The 20,943-nt window shown below is 32.8% G+C and overlaps 1 protein-coding gene across 1 annotated transcript; it reads left to right on the forward strand.

The window, feature by feature from the left end:
* Window positions 1-4,587: 4,587 nt before the first annotated feature.
* On the forward strand, window positions 4,588-16,365 carry LOC129806628 (3,4-dihydroxyphenylacetaldehyde synthase 2). The gene is made up of 4 exons (XM_055855351.1): window positions 4,588-5,207; window positions 10,048-10,282; window positions 14,627-15,325; window positions 15,684-16,365. The coding sequence occupies exons 1-4, from the start codon at window positions 5,128-5,130 to the stop codon at window positions 16,179-16,181; spliced, it is 1,512 nt and encodes a 503-aa protein (XP_055711326.1). The 5' UTR covers window positions 4,588-5,127; the 3' UTR covers window positions 16,182-16,365.
* Window positions 16,366-20,943: the final 4,578 nt, after the last annotated feature.

Below are 20,943 nucleotides of genomic sequence, written 5' to 3' on the forward strand. Positions count from 1 at the left end.
ATTTATCAAAAAATACAGAATTTTCGATCGGAAGTATATTCAATACTCCTTTTTAATCCTTCTCTAAAGACGGCATATCCTCGCAGTATATAAAATATATCATGAAAATCGTTACTATAAATTTTACCAAGTTGATAAATAATTTCAGAGATAATATTCCAAGTCTATTTTGATAGAACGACATCTTAAGGAAAATGCCGAAAATTCATAAAATTTTCTATAGAAATTCTGCAGAAAATTCTGCAAGATATTTATACAATCGAATCCACCTTAGAGTAAAATTCAGGGTCCACCACGAACTACGGCAGACTCCCTCAATGAATCCCCCGATGGATTCCCCTACGAATTCCCCTAAGCGGCTGGAAACCTCCCATGAGGGCGACGAAGCGTGACCGATGGGGCCCATAGAGCGAATTTCCTTCCGGGAATACCGTAGTCGTTCAAAGGGGCTGATTAGGTGTCCTAGGTGGTGATAATCTCCAATGCAGGGCTGTTTTTAGGCAGACTTGCCCTTTTCTTCCGGGAGTTTCCTCCACATGGAAAAGAATTAATTACCTCCACTCTCCTCTCACACACTCCGTACTTGTTTGAAGACAAATTCAGACTGATCCGATTGGAAATGGTGGAATGAGTGAAAGGTGCAAGTGACAAAGATATAGGAACCGTATGGTGATTATTCTGAATTTTGTCCGAATTACTAGAATATTTATATTTTAAATTAAAAATGATCGTTATAACTGCAAAATACAGGATGGCGAAGCTGGCAGCTAGTCCAGTCAGCCAGAAAAGGGGAAATCTGCCTCGACGCTTGCCTGGGACTGCTGCAGCACTTTTCTCAATTTTACTTGAAACATTGCAGCCAACCCCCCGGCATGAGGCCTCCGGAGTTGAAGCCTCGTCCGTCTCACTCGCACTCACGTTCAAATGGGATTTTTCTGCACTTGTGACTGTTACACGATATTATTCAAAATTGAGGAGTGCCTTATGTATAAGACTGAATGCCTTATGAAGAGGGATAAATATACTAGATTTTAGTCTAAATACTTTTTCCTAACAAACACTGTGAGATAAGTTTGGAGCCAATTTATATTGACTAGTCAAAATCCCTGAAAAATGTGAAATACCTGAATTAGAATCCAACATTGACCCATTATCACATTCACAAAACATTTCACTAACAAAAAAATACACTGGATCACGTTATATAATGATTTATTAGCAAATTATCAATTATTTTCAATTCTTCACATTTTCCCACCAAAATATGAGGAAATGTCAAATAACCCTATAAACAAACTATGTGGGAAAGAAAAAAAGATTACCAAGGAAATGTCGGTGGACAATTCCACTCTGTGCAATTTACACACATTTTGCATTTTGGGATGAGAAAATAAAGTTTTCACTTCAATTTTTTAATCCGGCCAACAAAAAATCTTTTATGGATTAAATTAACAGAAGTATTTTTAACCAGAAGAATAAAAAACAATATATTTGACAAAACATTGAAAACATTTTAATTATAATGTAATATATTATATTATATTTTATATTTCATTAAAAATTCTCTTTATTAAATGAATTATTAAATTGTGAATATGAATTATTTTATTCTTAATTATATGAATCATTTTATTGTTAATATAAAACTTTTTCTTTAAATTTCTTTAAAATTAGTATATCGTTTAATACTTTTTTTACGTACCTTGTCTAGACATAATTAAAATAAAGCGGATTGCAACAAAAAGCCAACACACGGAAAATTTATATTTTTTCGCTGATTACCGTAAGACTAAGAGATTTGTAATCAGAACATTCTTATAGGAATTTTACTACTCTACAATTTTGCTGAAGACCATTTTCTAAATGAAAAATAATATATAGTTGAAATATTTTAACAGGAAATTTATTTTTTTGGTGGCCAAAGCTGTCAAAGCCGAATATTAGGGCATCTCCGTGAAGTCAAAGTTGGTTGTCAAACTGTAAAATACACTGACAAGAGAGGTTCTCGGACTCTTCAGCGAGTTCATTCATGAAACTTTGCATATTACCTAATTTTGGCAACCCAAATTCAATGGTGGTACTAAAAAACTTCGATTGGCATCGATGCCCCCGCTACAGGGGGTGGGGTTGGGGATCAAAATTCATAATTTTGACTCTAGCAGCCAGAGCGTTAGAAATAGCGACTTGGGGTCTTCAGGTGACCCCCCCCCTCATAAGTTAACTTTGGGAATCTAACTGAGATCTTCATTTTCCCCCATCCCTCCCTTTCTCTAAAAAAAAACGTGTTTTTTGGTATATTTCGAAAACTACTCATCCGAGAGTTCTCATTGTCACATGTGTTTTAGAGCCGTGCAAATACAGTAATATGATTTTCAAATATTCGTGTTTGAATTGGATCATCAACCTACGAACACAACACCGGTAAGGGTTTGGCACAACAATATTAATTAAGAATTTGTGGCAAAATTATATTTTTTCTGTCTTTAACGTTATAATTTTTTAATAGTTAAAATTAAATTTATGACAAATATTTTTGTGAAACTGCATGAATAATTCTTATTTCTTGTCACACTTAGCAAAATTTAAAACTTTATTTCTAGATTAGAAAGTTTCAAACCAATAATAGAAAGTTTGAAAACAGTAAAATGTTATTGAAACTGTAATTATTTATAGGAACAGTATTATATTTGATACACCGATTTATTTTTGATATTTTGTACATTGTTTGTTTAATTTATAAATTTATTATTTAGGTCACTATATCTCGCAGAAAACGTCCTTTCAGACTGTCCTATCATTTAAATGTTTGAGAACAAAAAATTTTGCAGAAACAGTAAACACGAACAATAAATTTTCAGGAGCAAAAATATCCTGAAAATAGTAAAATTTTAGACGAGCGATAAAATTTTAAGCTGACAGTAAATTTTCTAACAATAAAATTTATACCGGACTGAAACGTATTCTTCGAGCAGCAAGAATACCTGAAAACAGTAAATTTTACTGAGAACAGTACTATTTCGTGAAAACAGTAAAATTTTCTGTGATCAATGAAATTTTCCACAAGTAGGGGAAAGTACTCTCCCTTCGAACGTTCATGCCTTCGAATAATGTGAATTTTCCTTTAGTTTTCCTAAGAGAATTATACATTTCTATTAAATATTAGTTGGCTTATCATCAATTGTTGAAAATTCTGTGATAATTTAGTGTAAATCTCTTACGAAAAACAAAATAAATTCACATTATTCGAAGGCATGAACGTAGGAAGGGAGAGCACTTTCCCCTAGTAAAATATCCTGTGAGAAGTATATATTCCTGTGAACAGTGAAATTTTAAGTAAGCCATAAATTTTTATGCTAATACTAATTTTTCATGAAAATAGGAAAATTTCCTAGGAACAGTAAAATCTCCTGTGGACATTAAAATTTCTTACGGACAGTAACATTTCTTGCGTTCATAAAAATTTCCTGGGAACAGTAAAATTTCCTACAAACAGTAATATTTTAAGTGAGCAAAATATGTAGTGCTAACAGTAAATCTATATGAAAATTGTAACATTTTTTGGGAACAGTAAAATTGCTTGGGCACAGTAAAATTTCCTGGGAGCAGTGAAATTTTCTTAAAGTAGTAAAAATTTTTGTGAACAGTAAAATTTCATTTAAACAATAAAATTTCCTGCAAACATTAAAATTTCTTAAAATCAGTTAAAATTTTATGGGAACAGTCAAATTTCTTGAGAATGGTAAATTTTTCTGAGAACAGTAAAATTTTTAACTAACAGTAAAATGTCCTGCGAACAGTGAAATTTCCGACAAATATTAATTTTTTAAGAGCAATAAAATGTTATGCTATCAATAAATTTTGAGGAAAACACTAATATTTTCGTCACTTGCTTTGATTGACAGTTTTCAGTAATATTTTCTGAGAACAGTAAAATTTTCTGAGAACACTAAAATTTACTGCTAAAAAAGGTACAGTTGCTAAACAGTACAATTTCTTGGGAACAGTAAAATTTTGTGGGAACAGTAAAATGTCTTGGGAACAGAAAAATTTCTTAATGTAGTAAAATTTTTTGTGAACGATAAATTTTTCTGGGAACAGTAAAACTTTTAACGAGGAGTAGTGTGTCTAGAGAACAGTAGAATTTCCTGCAAATAGTATTTTATCCGAGAGCAATAAAATTTTATGCTATCAATACATTTTTAGGAAAACAGTACAATTTTCTAAGAACAGTAAAATTTTCTCTGAGAACAGTAACATTTCTTGCTAACAAAAAATTTTCATGTGGATAGTAAAATTTTCTACGAGCAATAAAACACCCTGCGAACAGTAAAATTTCCTGAGAACAGTAAAATGTCCTGGGAACAGTAACATTTTTTGGGAACAGTAAAATTTCTTCCGTACAGAAATATTTTATTTTTTCTGGACTTATTTATCAAATTGCTGAGCAAACTATTGAAGCCTCAATACTCTCATTTAAATAGTTGGTGTACACTTCCTTGTTGAATCGCTTCGCCTTGTTCGAACCTTCACAAACCAGCTTGATAGACCGTTAAAGCCCGGCTTGTTATAAATCTATGGATATAAAAGATCGACAATTTGAAAAGATGCTCAGTAATTTACATGGTCAGCAATTTCCTCGCCATTGACATTGAACTACGCTGCATCTCAAGCCCCTTATCACATCTCTTCCCCACCTTGTTTGATCTCGCGAATATGTGAATACCTGACGTTGGGAGAAAGTACAATAACCCATGTGAATTTTTTAAGTGAGTGCGTGCTTATTTTTCGGCGGGGAATCTCAACACAAGAACAAGCTAAAGTGCAATCTAACAGCCGCTAAAAAAAAATCATCTCTCAACCGCGTGGTTGTGCCCCTACCCAAAACCCAAAGCAATTTCGCGTTCGTGAGTTTGTCGGTTTTGGATAGAAAGTGCACGAGATTCCACTCTCACTCAATTCTACAAGATTCCACTTCAGGAAGAGATCTCCGGTACATTTAAAGGCACACAAAAGCCCGCCAGTGATCTTCAGTCCAGTGTTGATCGTAGATCAGTTCACAAGTGTGATCGTGTTGTGGAAGATCTCTCTCTCTCTTTTATTATCGGTGGTCACAGCTTCAACTGGACAATGGATGTCAATGAGTTTCGCGAATTTGGAAGAGCTGCCGTAGATTTCGTGGCGGATTATCTCGAAAATATCCGTGATAAGTAAGTTAAGATTGAGGGATTTCCTTTTCAACTGAGATTATTCGCAATCAGTAATTTTCCAGTGGTTATCTGTGAAGTGCTTCTTAAGTTTAGTGATCTTTTAAATACTACAAATTCTCCAATATCCCCTTCAGGAGGTCCCTAACCCAGCTGACCATATATTTATTTTAAAATTATATAAAAAAAGTGGTTTTAGTGATTAGCACCGGTAATCAGTTCCTTTTGCAAAAGTATGACTTTTTACACGGATTTGTGGCGATTTTTTCGAATGCGATATTATACTTACTTAAACGATTTTAGATCTCTCACTATGAAATATCTTTTCATAATTCATAATTTTTCTTGATTTCACTTTTTGTGGATTCTTGTTTGTAAAAGCAATTAGTAAGTTTAATCAATAATTCATATATCAAAGACTTTATCAGTCTTTAAAAAATGCAGGTTTGTTAAATTACCTTAAATGGCGTCTATACACTTAAAAGCAATTTTCGTCAAAAATTGTTTTAAAAAAAATACGTATTTGCTTACAATGATAGAGAAACGAGTATTTAAAAAATGCTCATACTCTGTAGAGGTCTTTAGTTAAAGATCTGGAATCTGTGTTAATCTTAATGCGGTAGAGTTCGTTATTACTTTTAAGAGAATAATGGTAAAGAACATCTACAGCAAGATTAACATTCTCTGGAACAGAGTATTTTGCAGTGCAAAAGTTCTAAAATATTTCCGGATTCGCTTTTCACATAAACATTCTTAACAAATTTTTAAGACGAGTCATAAAAAAATGGCAAAAGATTTAATAAAATTTAGATGATTAATCGGTCAAAGGAGTTAGTTTCTCAAATACTTTTAATATTTTTGCAGGAAAATATTATATTAATATTTATTAATAAATCAATGTAACTTTAAATCAAGCAGCTTTTCTCTTTTTTGGATCCCTTAAAATATTATAGTTCAATCGTGTTCTCTAACTGACCAGAGTTTGAAAGCAATCAAAGCTTTAGAAAATCAAATAACTCAATAAGGGGAAGTAGGGCAGCTTTGAAATGGGGCATCTGCAATATTGGTGTCTTCTCTTATTTTCAAAAAGGAATTCAGGGCTTAAGAGCCCTATTTCAAAATTTCGAAAAAGCGGCGCTACCTTCGGACGACTCAAGCTTCGAACAACTCATTTTCCAATATGTCTTTAAAATTCTTTTTTTTTTCGATTATTATTATATTTACATAGCTAGTCCAATGCTTGAAATTTCCTGAAAAGAGCAATGGATAAAACCTACTAAAAAAAACATAGAAAATATTTGAGTTGTCCGAAGCTTCAGTTGTCCGAAGGTAACGCACCTTCCCCAACTCCAATTCAAAGGTATTCTACTTCACGGGATAAATAATTTCATTTTTCGATTAAATACTTATTTATATGCAAACAGTGCTTTCAAAAACATTTTCTAAAAACTAACGTAAGAAAGTAGTAATTTTTACAACATATTAACTAATAAAGTAAATATTATATTCTTTTAACGAAAGTTCTTGATGTGGTAGCCAAATTTTAGAAGATCGTTTTTGTTGTGAAAAATTCCTCTAAAAGCTGCAATATACATTTTTAGTCGAAAAAGCAAGTTTTTAAAATAGTCTGAGACATTTTGAGGATATAAATTTGTTTTCTCAGAAGAGATTTAATGATTTCTTTCAAATATATTTGAATTATAAAATCATACTGTATTACTTATTAATTAAATCTTTTCTTAGAGGTGTTTGGTAAATACTATTACTATTTCTTCTCCAATTTAATAAAAATAAAATAAAATGTAGCAATGTTTTATTTATTTATTTTTGTAAAATATTGCAGCAGCATATTATGTTTAATATGCTTTTTTAAGAGAAAAGAACTTCCAAATCTTTTAAATAATCAGCATTTTCATGCTCATTTTAATTACAAAATCAATTAATAACAAAAAAAACATTTAAAATAATTATTAAATGAATTAAAAATAGATAAATATTGTATTGAAACCAGAATACAATATCAGTGGATTAAGCATATGGAATCTTAAACGTCCACAGCCGTATTAACAGAAAACATATTTTTTTAATAATTTAAAATTATAATAACTAAAATTGCTATATGATAAAGCTTAAGTCAATTGTGGCTAAAAACTAAAACGAGCTTCAGTCCTAAGGTATAGCCGTATGGCTTAACTTCTTTAATTTTTTATTAATTAAGAATTTCTGTAGCAGGAAATAGACTGAAAGACTGAACCTTTCTTGATTTCTACTATTTTATTCTCTACGACGTTTCGAGGATGGATGTCCATTCTGTGTCAGTTAGCCAAATGGTGAACATTGCGGAACAAGTTGTGATCCAAGTCCAAGTGCAGTGTAACAACTCCACCTGTACATGATTTTCCTTACCATATTCGATACCTGAAGAATGAAATAGCGAAAATCAAGAAAAGTTCAGTGTTTCCGTCTATTTCCTGCCACATTCCATCGAACCGAAATTCTTCAGTAAAGATTTTTGGGAAATTAGGAGTTAAGATTGGATTATTAAGAGCAAATGGTCAATTACATTCTAAAAACCAATATAAATTATTGTTATTTCGGATTTTAAGACCTTCGGGAACTGAGCTAAACCTCTAGTTTGAAGACTGCATAAGATACTCTGTAGTTTAACCCTTTAAGGACAATTGGAGTACCGGTGTCCCATAAAGAAAATAATTTTTCCTGACTACCTAGTTACTTTTTTTATGTTTGTACGTAATTGCAAAGTAGAAGGTTGAAGGAATCTAGGATATTTTTTGTAAGTCTCCAGCTATTTCCTAAATAGTAAATGTTTATGCTTAAAAATGACGAATTTTTAAATAGTCATAATGAAAATTAATTTTAATTATTTTTTATACTTTTAATTTTTTTTAAGCAAAACCGTTTTGGAAAAATAAACTACAATACTCAAACATAATATTTTTCATTAAAGTGAAAATTATCATTCATTGGTATTGTCAGAAAAATTACTTACATTTTTGGGTTATTTTTGTTCCTATCGCTCATAGAGGTAAAAAATACACCGAAACAGACTCTATTGGATTTTCTAAGGCTAAATGTAAGACCTTTTACTGATTTTGTTTATTGGTTCCATTTTTATTGCTGATTTTCGGTCCGCGAAAACAGTCTCGTCGTTAAAGGGTTAACTCTTCCGTCTCATTTGGGACTCTATGTACCCAAAGGAAAATACGAATTTTCTGGGAAGAAACGACTTCTTGGACTAGATTTTTTGGTTCAAGATCGATAAAAAATCCGATTTTTGTAGATGATTACAAACTAACAAGGGTGTTCAAAACGGGGAATTTTTTTGTATGACCTCAATAAATTTCTCAGCTAAAAACTCAAAAAAAAATGGCTTGCTCAATATGCTGCGATACCGAAAGAGTTTACGAATATATCAAGGTTTCTATTCATAAAAAAGGTTTTTAGTCTCTGAATTGAACATCAGATCTTTATCAATAATCACATCCTCAAGTTACCTGAGAATCTTTAGTTAAATGATGTTATTAACGGAAAAGAACGGAAATACTAAACCTCAACGACGACACGACGTTTCGACGATAGATGTTCGCTTCTTTGGTCTATAAATTATGTAGAGGGAAGAGGGGCACCTTTAAATTTGATGCAGATTTGAAATTGGGATTTTTAGCTTCTCAATCCGGTTGTGGAGCTAAATTTTATTATGCTAACGCTGAATTTTATTTCAAAAAATAGGAGAAAATATCAATTTCATAGCTACCCCTATTTCAAAGCTGACCCACTCCCCCCTGTTTGACAATTTTAATGATGACCAGAAAGGGAATTCTGTAACAGTATGACAATGTCATATGACAAATATTCGTGGTAAAATTCTGGAGTAGAACAACACTAAAGCCCAGTGAGCATAAAATGACAATTGCAAGAACCTCTATATGAAGTTTTTAGTAACTGACATAAATCGAATTTTTGATTAGTTCTTCCGAATTTACCACATAAAAAAATTTAAATTTATCTCCAGGACTTCAAGTTCAGCGTTTGCATCCATCTCCTGCTACACTCAATTGGACCGAAAATGAAAATAAAAGTATAGTTTTCAAATAAATCTATTTATTTATTGAAATATTGGTTAACACTAAACCTGCAGACGATTTTTGGACGTTTCTTCTAGCGCATTCGGTCAAATGACAGACCCCGGTAGGGTAGGATACTCAACAAATTTTTCTTGGAAAAACACAAAAAAATTAAATTTAAATACTGAAAAATTACATACACAATTTAGAAAATTCATAAAGTTTGATACCGACATTGTACCGTTTAAATATGCGGTAAGTTCAAAAATTTTGTAAACCGGTCAATTTGACCGAATTTTGATAGGTTTAGTGTCAATAAATAAATGAAATTGATCTGAAAACATTTTAACACTTTGATAATTTCCCAATTATTTTTATCCGAAAAATATTTTGCTATTTTCACTAATTAAAAATTCGCTAGTCACTAAATATAAACCGATTACCATTTGTCAGCCGGGTGATATCACCCGTTCATGATGATAAGACACATTCCCTAAGTAAGTTATTTCAACTAAAAAAAAATGTACAAAACTCTTAATTGCTCTTAAAGCCCCATAATTGAGCTTTTCTTGCCACAAATGCATTCACTGATCAATAGATCACATCAACGATTGCAATTAATTTCCATGGAACATGCAACTAAGCAGAAAGATGGGATTTCTCAATGATAATCACAAATTTATTCACACCTCCAAAATCACTTACGCACGCACGGCAATTGCCTTCGAGATTTTATGTGATTTTATTTGTGTTTTCAGGGATGTCTTGCCGAGTGTTCATCCTGGATATTTGCACAAGCTCCTCCCGGAAGTGATACCAGAGCAGCCGGAAAATTGGCGAGAAGTCATGCAGGACATGCAGAAGTTCATTGTACCAGGAATTACTCACTGGCAATCGCCCAATTTTCACGCATATTTCCCAACAGCTTGTTCCTATCCGGCCGTCATTGGGGAGCTTCTGTCTTCCGGCTTCGGAATTGTAGGCTTCAACTGGGTGAGTTTAAAAATTCTTCGAAAATGCTCAGAAAACTTTTTATAGTACTCACCATTCATTGGGATCATTGTAATATTGTGATTCACATAAAAACAAGAGATATTTCAGAAAATGTCTCATTTTTTCTGATATTTAACCTTAAGAAGGTCGTAGAAACATTCGGCTGATAAAACAATCGCAATTGATAAGCATTGTAAACTGTACGAGTTAATATGGCAACAATAAAATTATTTAAAAAAAAAGATTTGTAAGTAAATCTGTGCAAAAATTCGATCTGAACAAAACTTACTGGACTTGCCTTATCTTAGTTTCTTTACAATAACTTCTTTTTAGAGAATAATATTCAAAGAAAGACTCTAATCGGCTCATGTTTAAATCAAAATATTTAAATTATTATAAGTCGGATAAAGCAATTTTAACATGAATATCTGGGGAATATTACCTGTAAAAGGTAATACTAATAGTAATGGTAAAAGGTAATAATGTAAAAGATTTACAATGATTAGAAAATGCTTTGGTCAAGAACTTCAATCAATAAAATACCTTATACATCAAAAAATAATTTAAAATGAAAGAGAAATTTATTTATTCATTTAATAACTATTTAAAAAACTTTTTGATAACTATTTCAAAGTTTATTTTAACTCTGAATTAACGCGATTTGTTTTTCTTAAAAAAATACGCCATGTTCTCCTCTTACATGGGTTTCAGACTGAAGGTTAAATATAGTTCCTGATGGTCTCAAACACTAAATAACAAACAATTTTAGTACTTTTTAAATTGAATTAATCATTTATCCTTCACTGAGAAAAAAGAGGCTACGATTAACCTTTTTTCATCATAACTTTAACACTTTTCGGGTGTAAAAATATATCAACATTTTTCAATGTTAATTTTACACCTTTTGTGGCTAAAATAAACATGGAAAAGGGGTAACTTTGACCTATAATGTACCTAAAAAGGGTAATATTTACACCGAATTCGGTCAATACTGCAGTGTAAAATTAATATTTCCGGAATGTTATTTTGACTTTTTCGGATTTCTCTCAGTGTTAATATCGGATTCTTAATTCAAAGCTTTTCCGAAAATATTTCTTGATAAGTAATTGTAGAAGTTAAGCCATATTGTAAAGCTTTATACAGGCTCAGACCTAAGGCTTAGTCATATAGCTCAACTGCTCTAATTTCTTTTCAGTCAAATTTTTTGAAAAAAAATAAGGATTGGATTATTCGAAACAAATGATCTATTAGATTCTGAAAAAAACAACATTAAAATTACTCGTTATTTAGGATTTTGAGACCTTTAGGAACATGACATTGACGTTCCTTTTCGCTGTTAGACATCAGAAATTATTTCGGTTTTTCTTACTTTTTGCTCCATACCTTTTGTTACTTTTTACACCAAGTGGTCGTTCTTAATAAAAAGATTTCTTGAGAGAAGAATCTTTGTAAAATTTTAAAATAGAATGCGGCTTGGTATTCAAAAAATCCACATCATTTAGGAAATAATCATCAGTGCATAAATTTTGAGTAATAAGTAAATAATGCAAGGAAAATATTTCAAAAATGGGGCTAAAAATTTTGTTATTTTTTATTTTCTAAATTCCTTGTTCGGATTCTAAGGAACATACGACATCGAAGAAGGTCTATGTAAGCTATCTATGGAAAAAATTTTAAGCCGCTATTTTATTTATCTGGGCAGATAATGAATTTTGAAATTTTCGATTTGTGACTTTTTGCCTCAGTCTCCCCTAGGGTGTTTATATATCCTGATCCAGTCACGAGTTCTTAAAGTGTCAAGAGGTGTTCCTTTCATCCTATAAAAAGAAATAATTAAGTTAGAGAATTAATTTAGCTTTGACCATTCTTTTTTTTATTTTTATAAACGTTTTATTAATCTTATTTTATATAAGTCTTAACCTCACAATTATTAAATAAAGTTATAATGAAGTTGTTAAAATTAATAAATAAAGTTGATAGTAAAGCTCTATTAATAGATTTTTACAAATTTTATAATAAAATAAAATTTAAATATTCGATTTTTCCTAATCCCTGTATTTATAATATTAAAGAAATAAATTCCAATGACTTTGGAATATTTATTTATTAATATTATTATAATTATTAAATTTAATTTTATTTTATATATACATTTTTCCAATTTAAATATTTAAATATAATCATTATATTAATTATTTATTATTTAAATTTCAATGCTTAAATAAATAAATCAAAACAAATTGCAGTATGTTAAATGTTTTAAAGTTGAGTAGAAAACATATAAAGTTCAATTATCAAGTAAAATGATTGAATTAGCTTGAATCATTTTTATTTTATTTTTTTAGATGTTTATTAATATTTAAATTTCAGACTTATCAATTCTTCGGTATACGCTTTCTATGGGAAGGGTAAATTAAGCTAATTCAAAACCTTCGAAACGTCACTGTTTTCACGATGAATACAGTACTAAATTATTATATTTATATATTTTCTATACCACAGTTTCATTATTTAGTTAATTTTCCTCAAAATAAAGCGAAAATCCATTCATATTCACAAATTTTAATTTGTAAATTTCTCAGAAAAATTAAAAGTGTACCTTTTCACCATCGAATTTTTCATAGATCGACCATGTTTCCCAATGAAAAACACAATAAAGTGACTGTTGTTTATTCGTTTTGTTTAACATTTATGTCATATTTCTCGCTAATTTTAGTAAAATTAAGTGTTAATCCTTTTTGTTAACGGTACGTGAAATTTTCAACTGAAATAATTACCTATCGTGAACAAGAAGGGTGTTTTTCAATAAGAAACCCCGGAAATATGATTTTTTTTGGAGAGATTCTTTTATTGTTTTAGATCGTAAAGGAGAAAAGACCAGGAATAAGAACCAACCCTGCACTCAAGAGCAACTCAACAAGGTTTTGGAAGCCTTTCGTCGCGGTTTCACTTACACTGTTTGTCTCCACTTAGAAAATTTCCATTGTCTACATTTTTGTTTCCAATAGAAGCATTTTACACTCGTGCATTTTTCTTGTATGTAAGAAGTTTTCAAATTATATCTAAAGAATTTTCACTAAAAAGTCACATTCTAGAAGAGTCAAGGAGCAAATTTATGTAATTCTCTTCAGAAAAAATATGAACTTAATATTTTGAATCTTCTGTCAAAGTTAAAGTGTTTGGAAATGGTTTTGAATTAGGACATTTACCCTACATGTTGTCTTAACTTGTCTTACTTCTTTTGAATAGCATCTTCTTTTGTAATATTTTTTTTTAAATTTTACTAAATTAGCACTAAGCATAATATCTAAATGTTAGGCAATAAAAGCTTAAAGACATCGAAAATTATGGTAGCAAACAAAATGGAAATTGTTTTAAAAAAATATATATAAAGGGAAAAGCAGATGTATCTCTTACAGTAAATACTCTACTCATGAGCAATTTATAAAAATAAAATAATATTTTAACAAAATTTATTTGTTATAATCCTTAAGATCGTGTTAAGCTGCAAGCAAATCCTTTACTTAAAGAAATGAAGCACTTCTCTGTTTTTTTTTTTATTTTTGGAATTTTGTAACGTTTTTACGTTAGCTTTATATGGGCCTAAATCCGTCAAAAGGGTGTTAAATATAACACATCTTTTTTAAATTATGAAAAACTGACCTCAGTTAGCCAATATTTTCCGTGTAACTAACCTACTAATCTCTATTCAAATGTTAAGAAAAAAGTCTATGGGGAAGTGGGGCAGCTTTGAATTGGCGAACCCTTAAATTGGGCTATTTTCCTCCTATTTTTAAATGGAACTGGACCAAACTGTGTTATAATTTAGCTCGAATTTTAGCTAAATTATTATGATAAGACTCAATTGCATTTAAAAATTGTAGGGAAAATCCTATTTCAAAGATGCCCCAATTCAAAAAGTGCCTCTCTTCCCCCTATTTTTATTTATTTCTCTTTTCAAATTTAATCATGCACTGAGAGAAAAAAGAGGGTGCGATTAACATTTTTTCCTCAGAAATTTAACACTTTTTAGGTGTAAAAATATAACAGCATTTTTTATGTTCATTTTACACCTTTTTAAGGGTAAAATTAACACGAAAAAGGGTAACTTTAACCCCCAATACACCTAAACAGGGTAATATTTACACCGATTTTGGATCAATACTGCAGGGTAAAATTAACATTTCCAGAATGTTATTTTAACTTTTTCGTATTCCTCTCAGTGTGTGAAATCAGCATTATTTGATTTCCTCAAATTCAAGAAGAAATTTGCTTGAGCAACTTCATATTTGTTCAGCCTACATTCATCAAATCACGTGCCTTATGTCTTGTTTCTCTCTCTAGCTCTGCAGTCCAGCATGCACGGAACTCGAGGTGATCGTGATGGATTGGCTGGGAAAGCTTCTGAATTTACCTGAGGAATTCCTCAATTGCCACGATGGTCCTGGCGGTGGAGTAATCCAGGGCTCTGCCAGTGATTCAATTCTGATTGCTGTTCTAGCTGCCAGGGAGCAGAGTGTCCGGCGTGTTGGAGAGGAGTCTCCGGACATGACTGAGAGTGATATCCGGGGACGTTTGGTGGCGTACAGCAGTGACCAGAGCAACAGTGCCGTGGAGAAGGCAGGAATCCTCGCAGCTATGCCAATGCGTCTCCTGACCACGGATGCCAAATGTGCTCTGCGGGGGGATACCCTCAGGAAGGCTATTGAGGAGGATCTTGCAATAGGGAATATCCCTTCGGTTTGCATTGCTACCCTAGGCACCACGGGAACTTGCGCTTTTGATGATATCGAAGAGATTGGTAAGGTGTGCAAGGAATACAACGTGTGGCTTCACATTGATGCTGCCTATGCTGGAGCTGCCTTCTGCTGCCCGGAATACCATCATCTGATGAAGGGAGTGGAACTGGCTGAATCCTTCAACTTTAACGCCCATAAATGGATGATGGTCAATTTCGATTGCTGCGCCATGTGGCTCAAGAATGCCGATCTCCTGGTCCAAGCTTTCAATGTAGATCGCATCTATCTGCAGCATCGCTTCCAGGTGAGTTTCAAGCCCATCATCCCATGCAATTTCCCGGAAAAAAAATCATCCGGAGGTTGGGGAAGTGGCATGAGCTTGAGAATTTAATTGGAATGCATGAAATGCGTGCAGTATGAGATAATTGTTCAAGGAATTGACAATCACGGAATGTGGAAAATTTCATGTTTTCCAGGAAGGTTATTGGGTGACTTGGCGTGGGAAATTGGGATTTATTAAAATTCAATTTCCCGTTGTGATAACGTGTCAATTTGAATATTTGAATTTTTGAGTATGTCGAAGCCTTCCGGACTTCCGACTTCGATACGAATTTCTATTTTATTAATAAATCTAATAAATCTGTACTATTTTTATCTATCAGGGCCAGTCCAAAGCTCCAGATTACCGTCACTGGCAAATCTCTCTGGGCAGACGCTTCCGTGCTCTGAAGCTCTGGATAACGCTGCGAACTGTCGGAGCTGAAGGGATTCGCAAGAATATCAGGCATCATATTCACCTGGCTCAACATTTTGCAGCCCTTATCACAGCCGATGGGCGTTTTGAGGTGATTGGAGAGCCCTCAATGGGCCTCGTATGCTTCCGGCTCCGTGGCGAGTGCTCAGCCACTCAGAAGCTTCTAGACAAGATCACAGAACGCAAAAGGATCTTCATGATCCACGGCAACATTCATGGGAAGCTAGTGATCCGCTTTGCCATCTGCGGAATGGATCCTCAAGTCAAGGACATAGATTTCGCCTTCCAAGAGATCCAATCAGCTATCACTGATATCAACTTCGTGCCCAACGAAATCTCCGACAAAATCCACGATCGATTCTCCAAGGAGATCACCTTCCTGTCATCCGAAGAGAGGCTCCAGTGATTGTTCCTCTGCAATTTTTTTTATGTGTATAATTTTACCTGAAGATCTTCTGTCTGTTGGTCACGTGTTATTTCTACAACTCTGAGAGATATCTCCTTTTTAATTATGTTTACTTAAGCCAGAAACATCTTTGTTTTTGTCACATTTTTTTCTTTGAGAATAAATACAATTTTTTCTCAGTGTACATTTACTCTTTGCGGCTTCTTGGCCAAAATGAAAAAGAAAGTCTCAGGCATGATCATCATGAAAGTCGAGCCAACAATTGACTCTGGGTGGCCTTTCGATGATTAGATGGATCATTTTATGATGCAATTTTGCATAAAGTTTATTGCAAAATGATCAAACCGATTTTAAGTAGTGAGAGGACGGGAAGATCTACTCAAAGAAAAATAAATTTAAAATTCTTAATTTAGTATAGTCATACTTCATACTGTCCAGTTGGATTTTTTTAATTATATAAAGATTTTTATATGGCAAAAAATATTGTTTGTTATCAAACAATAAAATTTATTTTACACTCAGAAAAAATCGTCATTGTGTCCTGTATTAAGAGGTAACATCTAAAGCTGGCTTCAGATCTCGAAATTCAAAATTGTAATTAATTTTATTGCTTTTTCAAAATTTAATGGATCACTTGCCAATGTTGTCCAATCTTAAGTGATAATATCCCAAGAAATCTTGATTGATAAGAAATTAGAAAAGATAAGCCATATGGCTAAGCCTTAGGTCTGAAGCCGGCATAACAGAACGCCAAAAATAACAGCTTTTTTTTTATAACTTTCCTAAGATTTTGTTAACCCATTCCTTACCATGGTATTGTACATCATACGCTAATTGAGTGATTTTAGATGATTTATTCCTGGGCAATTTTTATCCGAATTGCTATTGGGAATAAATTTTTAATTACTTTAGTCCTTCAATTGCTTGGGAAAAATAGTCCGACAGAGATGGAAATACATTTTGTTGTTCTTTTCTCGCTGCGCGGAAAGTCATGCAAAATTTTTGCTCAAAATGGCGGACGGAAATTTCAACATCCCGTCGAATTTGTTAAAATTGTCCCCTTTCATCTTTCCTGATTTGAATTTTAGTTGCCAATTTGTTTTCTTGGATAGTTACTCTAGTTAGAATTTGTAATGCATTATTGCACAGAATTTGAATTCAGTGACCGTTAAGACGTGTGTTTGACAGGGGTTCCACGCGACCCCATAATAAATAAAAAAAATTTCTTTACAAAAAATTCATCTATAGGTATGTAGGAAACTAATCCCAAAATATGAACATTCTATCTCAAGTATTCTCAAGTACTTTTTCGGACTCTTCTTCTTCTTTTGAACATCACACCAAATTAAATTTAGTTCAGCCCAATTTCGAGTCTGAAAAAGTGGGACACATTTATGCAAATATTTTTAGAAATGGACGCGAATTTTGCTTTCATGAAATTCTACAGATCTAAACGGTGCGTCGGACGAATAAAGAATCAAGTTGAGTAATCTCATCCCAGGCATTTAATAAAAGTTGACTCGATATAATTTTCTATCCCCTAAAATCAAGTTCTCGAAGTTCTCTTACGTAGGTAGCCTGTTTATAATCTCTGCTTTTCCTTAACTTTATCCTGGTTCATCACTGTTTATTTATTTTACATATATTCCACAGAACACCTGAGACATGATTTGATTACAAGATGAATAAAATAAATAAAATAAATTAATTTCAATTAAAGAATAATATTTAAGGTTCATTGATTTCGGTTAAATTTATGAACTTTCCTGGCTAAATAGGGGATACGCGGGGAGGTTTGGGACACTTTTTCAGGCTTTGACTATGAGATAGTATTCCAAAAAATCAAGGTAGTGTATTACAATTTTATTCGGTCTATAGAATACTTTATATGGGTATTGACTTTATAAAAAGTACTCAATAGAATTTGGAAAAAACTGAGTTTTTTTGGAGAAGATAAAACATTTAACCTGACGCTTTGTCCCAAACCTCCCCGATTTAGGGCAGTATGGGACGCAAAAGGGGATGTTTGGGACGCATTTTTTCTCGCATAATTTCCATTATATTGGAGCACGTTAATTATTAATTTTAAATACTAGATTAGGGGGAGGTGGGGCTACTTTGAGATGAAAATGAAGCTTCAGTTTTGGACTTTTTTCTGAATTATTGGCGTAAAGAATGAAATCAGCCATATTGCGAATAAATTCTCTTGCTTATTATAATTAGTAACCTATTTAACTTTTAGAATAACAACTTCCGGTTTTTCTTAAAAAGGAAAATTAAATCGGAGGAACGATAATCTCAAAGTAACCCCACTGTGGGGTTACTTTGAGACGGTATGGGGCTACATTGAAATAGACTTTTTTATCGATTAATGTTGGTATGTAAACTATATTTGGCCCTGATAAAGTTAGATTGAAGTGTAATGAGCTCATTAAATCAATTTTAGTAACCAATGATATCACGAAATTCCATTTTAGAGCATTTTTTCGCGATCATGTTTAATGGAATAAAAAATTAGAGATAAAAAATAATCTTTTGCCGTGTGGTTGATATGGCAATGCCAACACCAGCTGTGGAACTGTCAAGGAAAATCTAAACAATTTTTCGTGTCTTGTGTAGTGTTTCTCCTATCTTGAGGAATTCAGGACATCCACCAAGACCGAGACATCCTTGGTCAGGAAAACCCAACTTAGAAAATATTCTGTTCCAGAAAAAGCTGCTCTACTACCCAGATTACACCAGAAATTTTCTGTGCCGTGAATACCAAGTTTCATGGGATTCTTGATATCCCCGATGGGAATTTTACCCATGAACTATGAAGAGCTCAATATCATCCTGGAAGATATCAATTTAGGTCGAGACAACTTCTGCTCTGATCATGTCATGAGACGTAAGATGTAACACATCAGGAAAAAGATTCCAGGGACAGGAAGACACGGTTTTCGTCAGACTTTCTGATATGATGTTATTCGCGTCACGAAGAACATGAAACATGAGGTATTTTTGGAACTCATGTAGAAACGATACATAAGAACCCCTTCTTACTAAAGGTTTCCTGACAAATATTTTGATTTTGTTCCCGGACCTGCTGACAGGTATTCCAGTTCCCGGACAGCGTCCATGGTCAATCCATGGTTTAATTTCGAACACGTTATAAAGTTTTCGACCAGCATATTCTCTTCTTTTTGGTAAAACATCTGGTAGGGAGAATTTTTTGATACTTAATCTTTGTTTCACAGTCCCACCTTTAGGCTCAGTTCTTCAGGATCAAAATTAGGTCCCATTTCTACCCTCACTCTTTTCAGCCGAAATTGCAATGTAGAATATTTGATTCCATAGTGGGCTGAAGCTTCTCTCAGCGTCATCCTTCTGTTTTGGATGTTCACTAAAGCTTCCAAGATGTGGCTTTCGCTGATGCTTGCCCTTTCCGTTTTTCTTTTGTAGGTTCTCATCTCGATCTTTGCTTACACTGAACGACTTTGCAACTTTCCACTGAAATAATTACTAATACTTTCCGCGCGTTGCGCTGCTATCGCAATGTTACATAAAAATAGTGTTGTCAGAGGTAAATCAAAGTAGCCCCATATTGCATTTCAAAGTAACCCCACGCGACAATTTCACAAAGACAGTATCATCTGAGTCAAAGTTTTTATAATGATATTTTATTAAAATTAACCACCTATCACCTGCAGTAATGTTTTTTTTTTGGTAGTGATTGTAATAGTGAAGAAATTAAACTAAAACTATGGGTTCAATATTACAATTTTCGACTATTTTTTGAAAAATGCTCCTAGAACCTAAATCCAATGAACTAAACTCACCACTTTATCACCAATTATGGATCTTTAGATATGTTATCATTGCATTATGGTAAGGCCAAGCTTCATTGAAAAATATACGAGAAAAACACACATTTCAAAGTAACCCCATCTCAATGTAGCCCCACCTCCCCCTAAAAATATTTCTGATAGAAATAAAAATGTTTAATTTTTTATCTCATACTTAGAGATTAATAATCAATTTTATTTCTACAGTAGAGTCATTTATTGTCAATCAATTATTTAAAGCACAGTAGAGTCTCGCTATAGTCCATATTTGGTTCCAGATTTGACACTGGGGTCGCACTATAGTCCACATCATTTTTTAAAATTATCAACGACCTTTAGTATTGAAATTGTTCTTTGCGATTGAACTTTCTTTGCGATTGTGGTACTTGCCCTCGTTCTCTTCATTATGGATCACAATTATCACAACTACTCAATTAAGTTTGAAAAAATTTTTAAAATAATTATGACAACATTGCATATCGCGTACTAAAAAACATAACCTCAGTAATTTGAAATCAACGGTCGATAAATTGTGGACTATAGAGCGATGGCCTATAGCGGGACTCTACTGTATTTGGATTTTTTGGACACGTATTGAAATTTCGAACCCAACTGTATCGGTCTTAATCGGTAATGAACCGGTTAAATACCGATTTTTTTTATTTTGAAATGCTTTTGTAATTTATGAATCAATGTCATCTCTAGAGTAGACCAGTAAACACCAAAAGATTATGAGAAAAACTAATTCACTAATTCCAAAATGTTCGGGAGTTTGACGCGATGACCAGGCACTGTAAGTACATGAAACGACTGCAGCAATATCCAAGACGCACACCAGCAAAATGTTTCCCGCCAAAAATAAATCGCTTCCAGAGCTTTTCTTCCTTTCCGTATACATAATTTATAATTTATTGAGATTTAGGACATCAGCTATA

Source organism: Phlebotomus papatasi, chromosome 3 (assembly GCF_024763615.1).
Source record: "Phlebotomus papatasi isolate M1 chromosome 3, Ppap_2.1, whole genome shotgun sequence".
Classification (NCBI taxonomy): Eukaryota; Metazoa; Arthropoda; class Insecta; order Diptera; family Psychodidae; genus Phlebotomus; species Phlebotomus papatasi.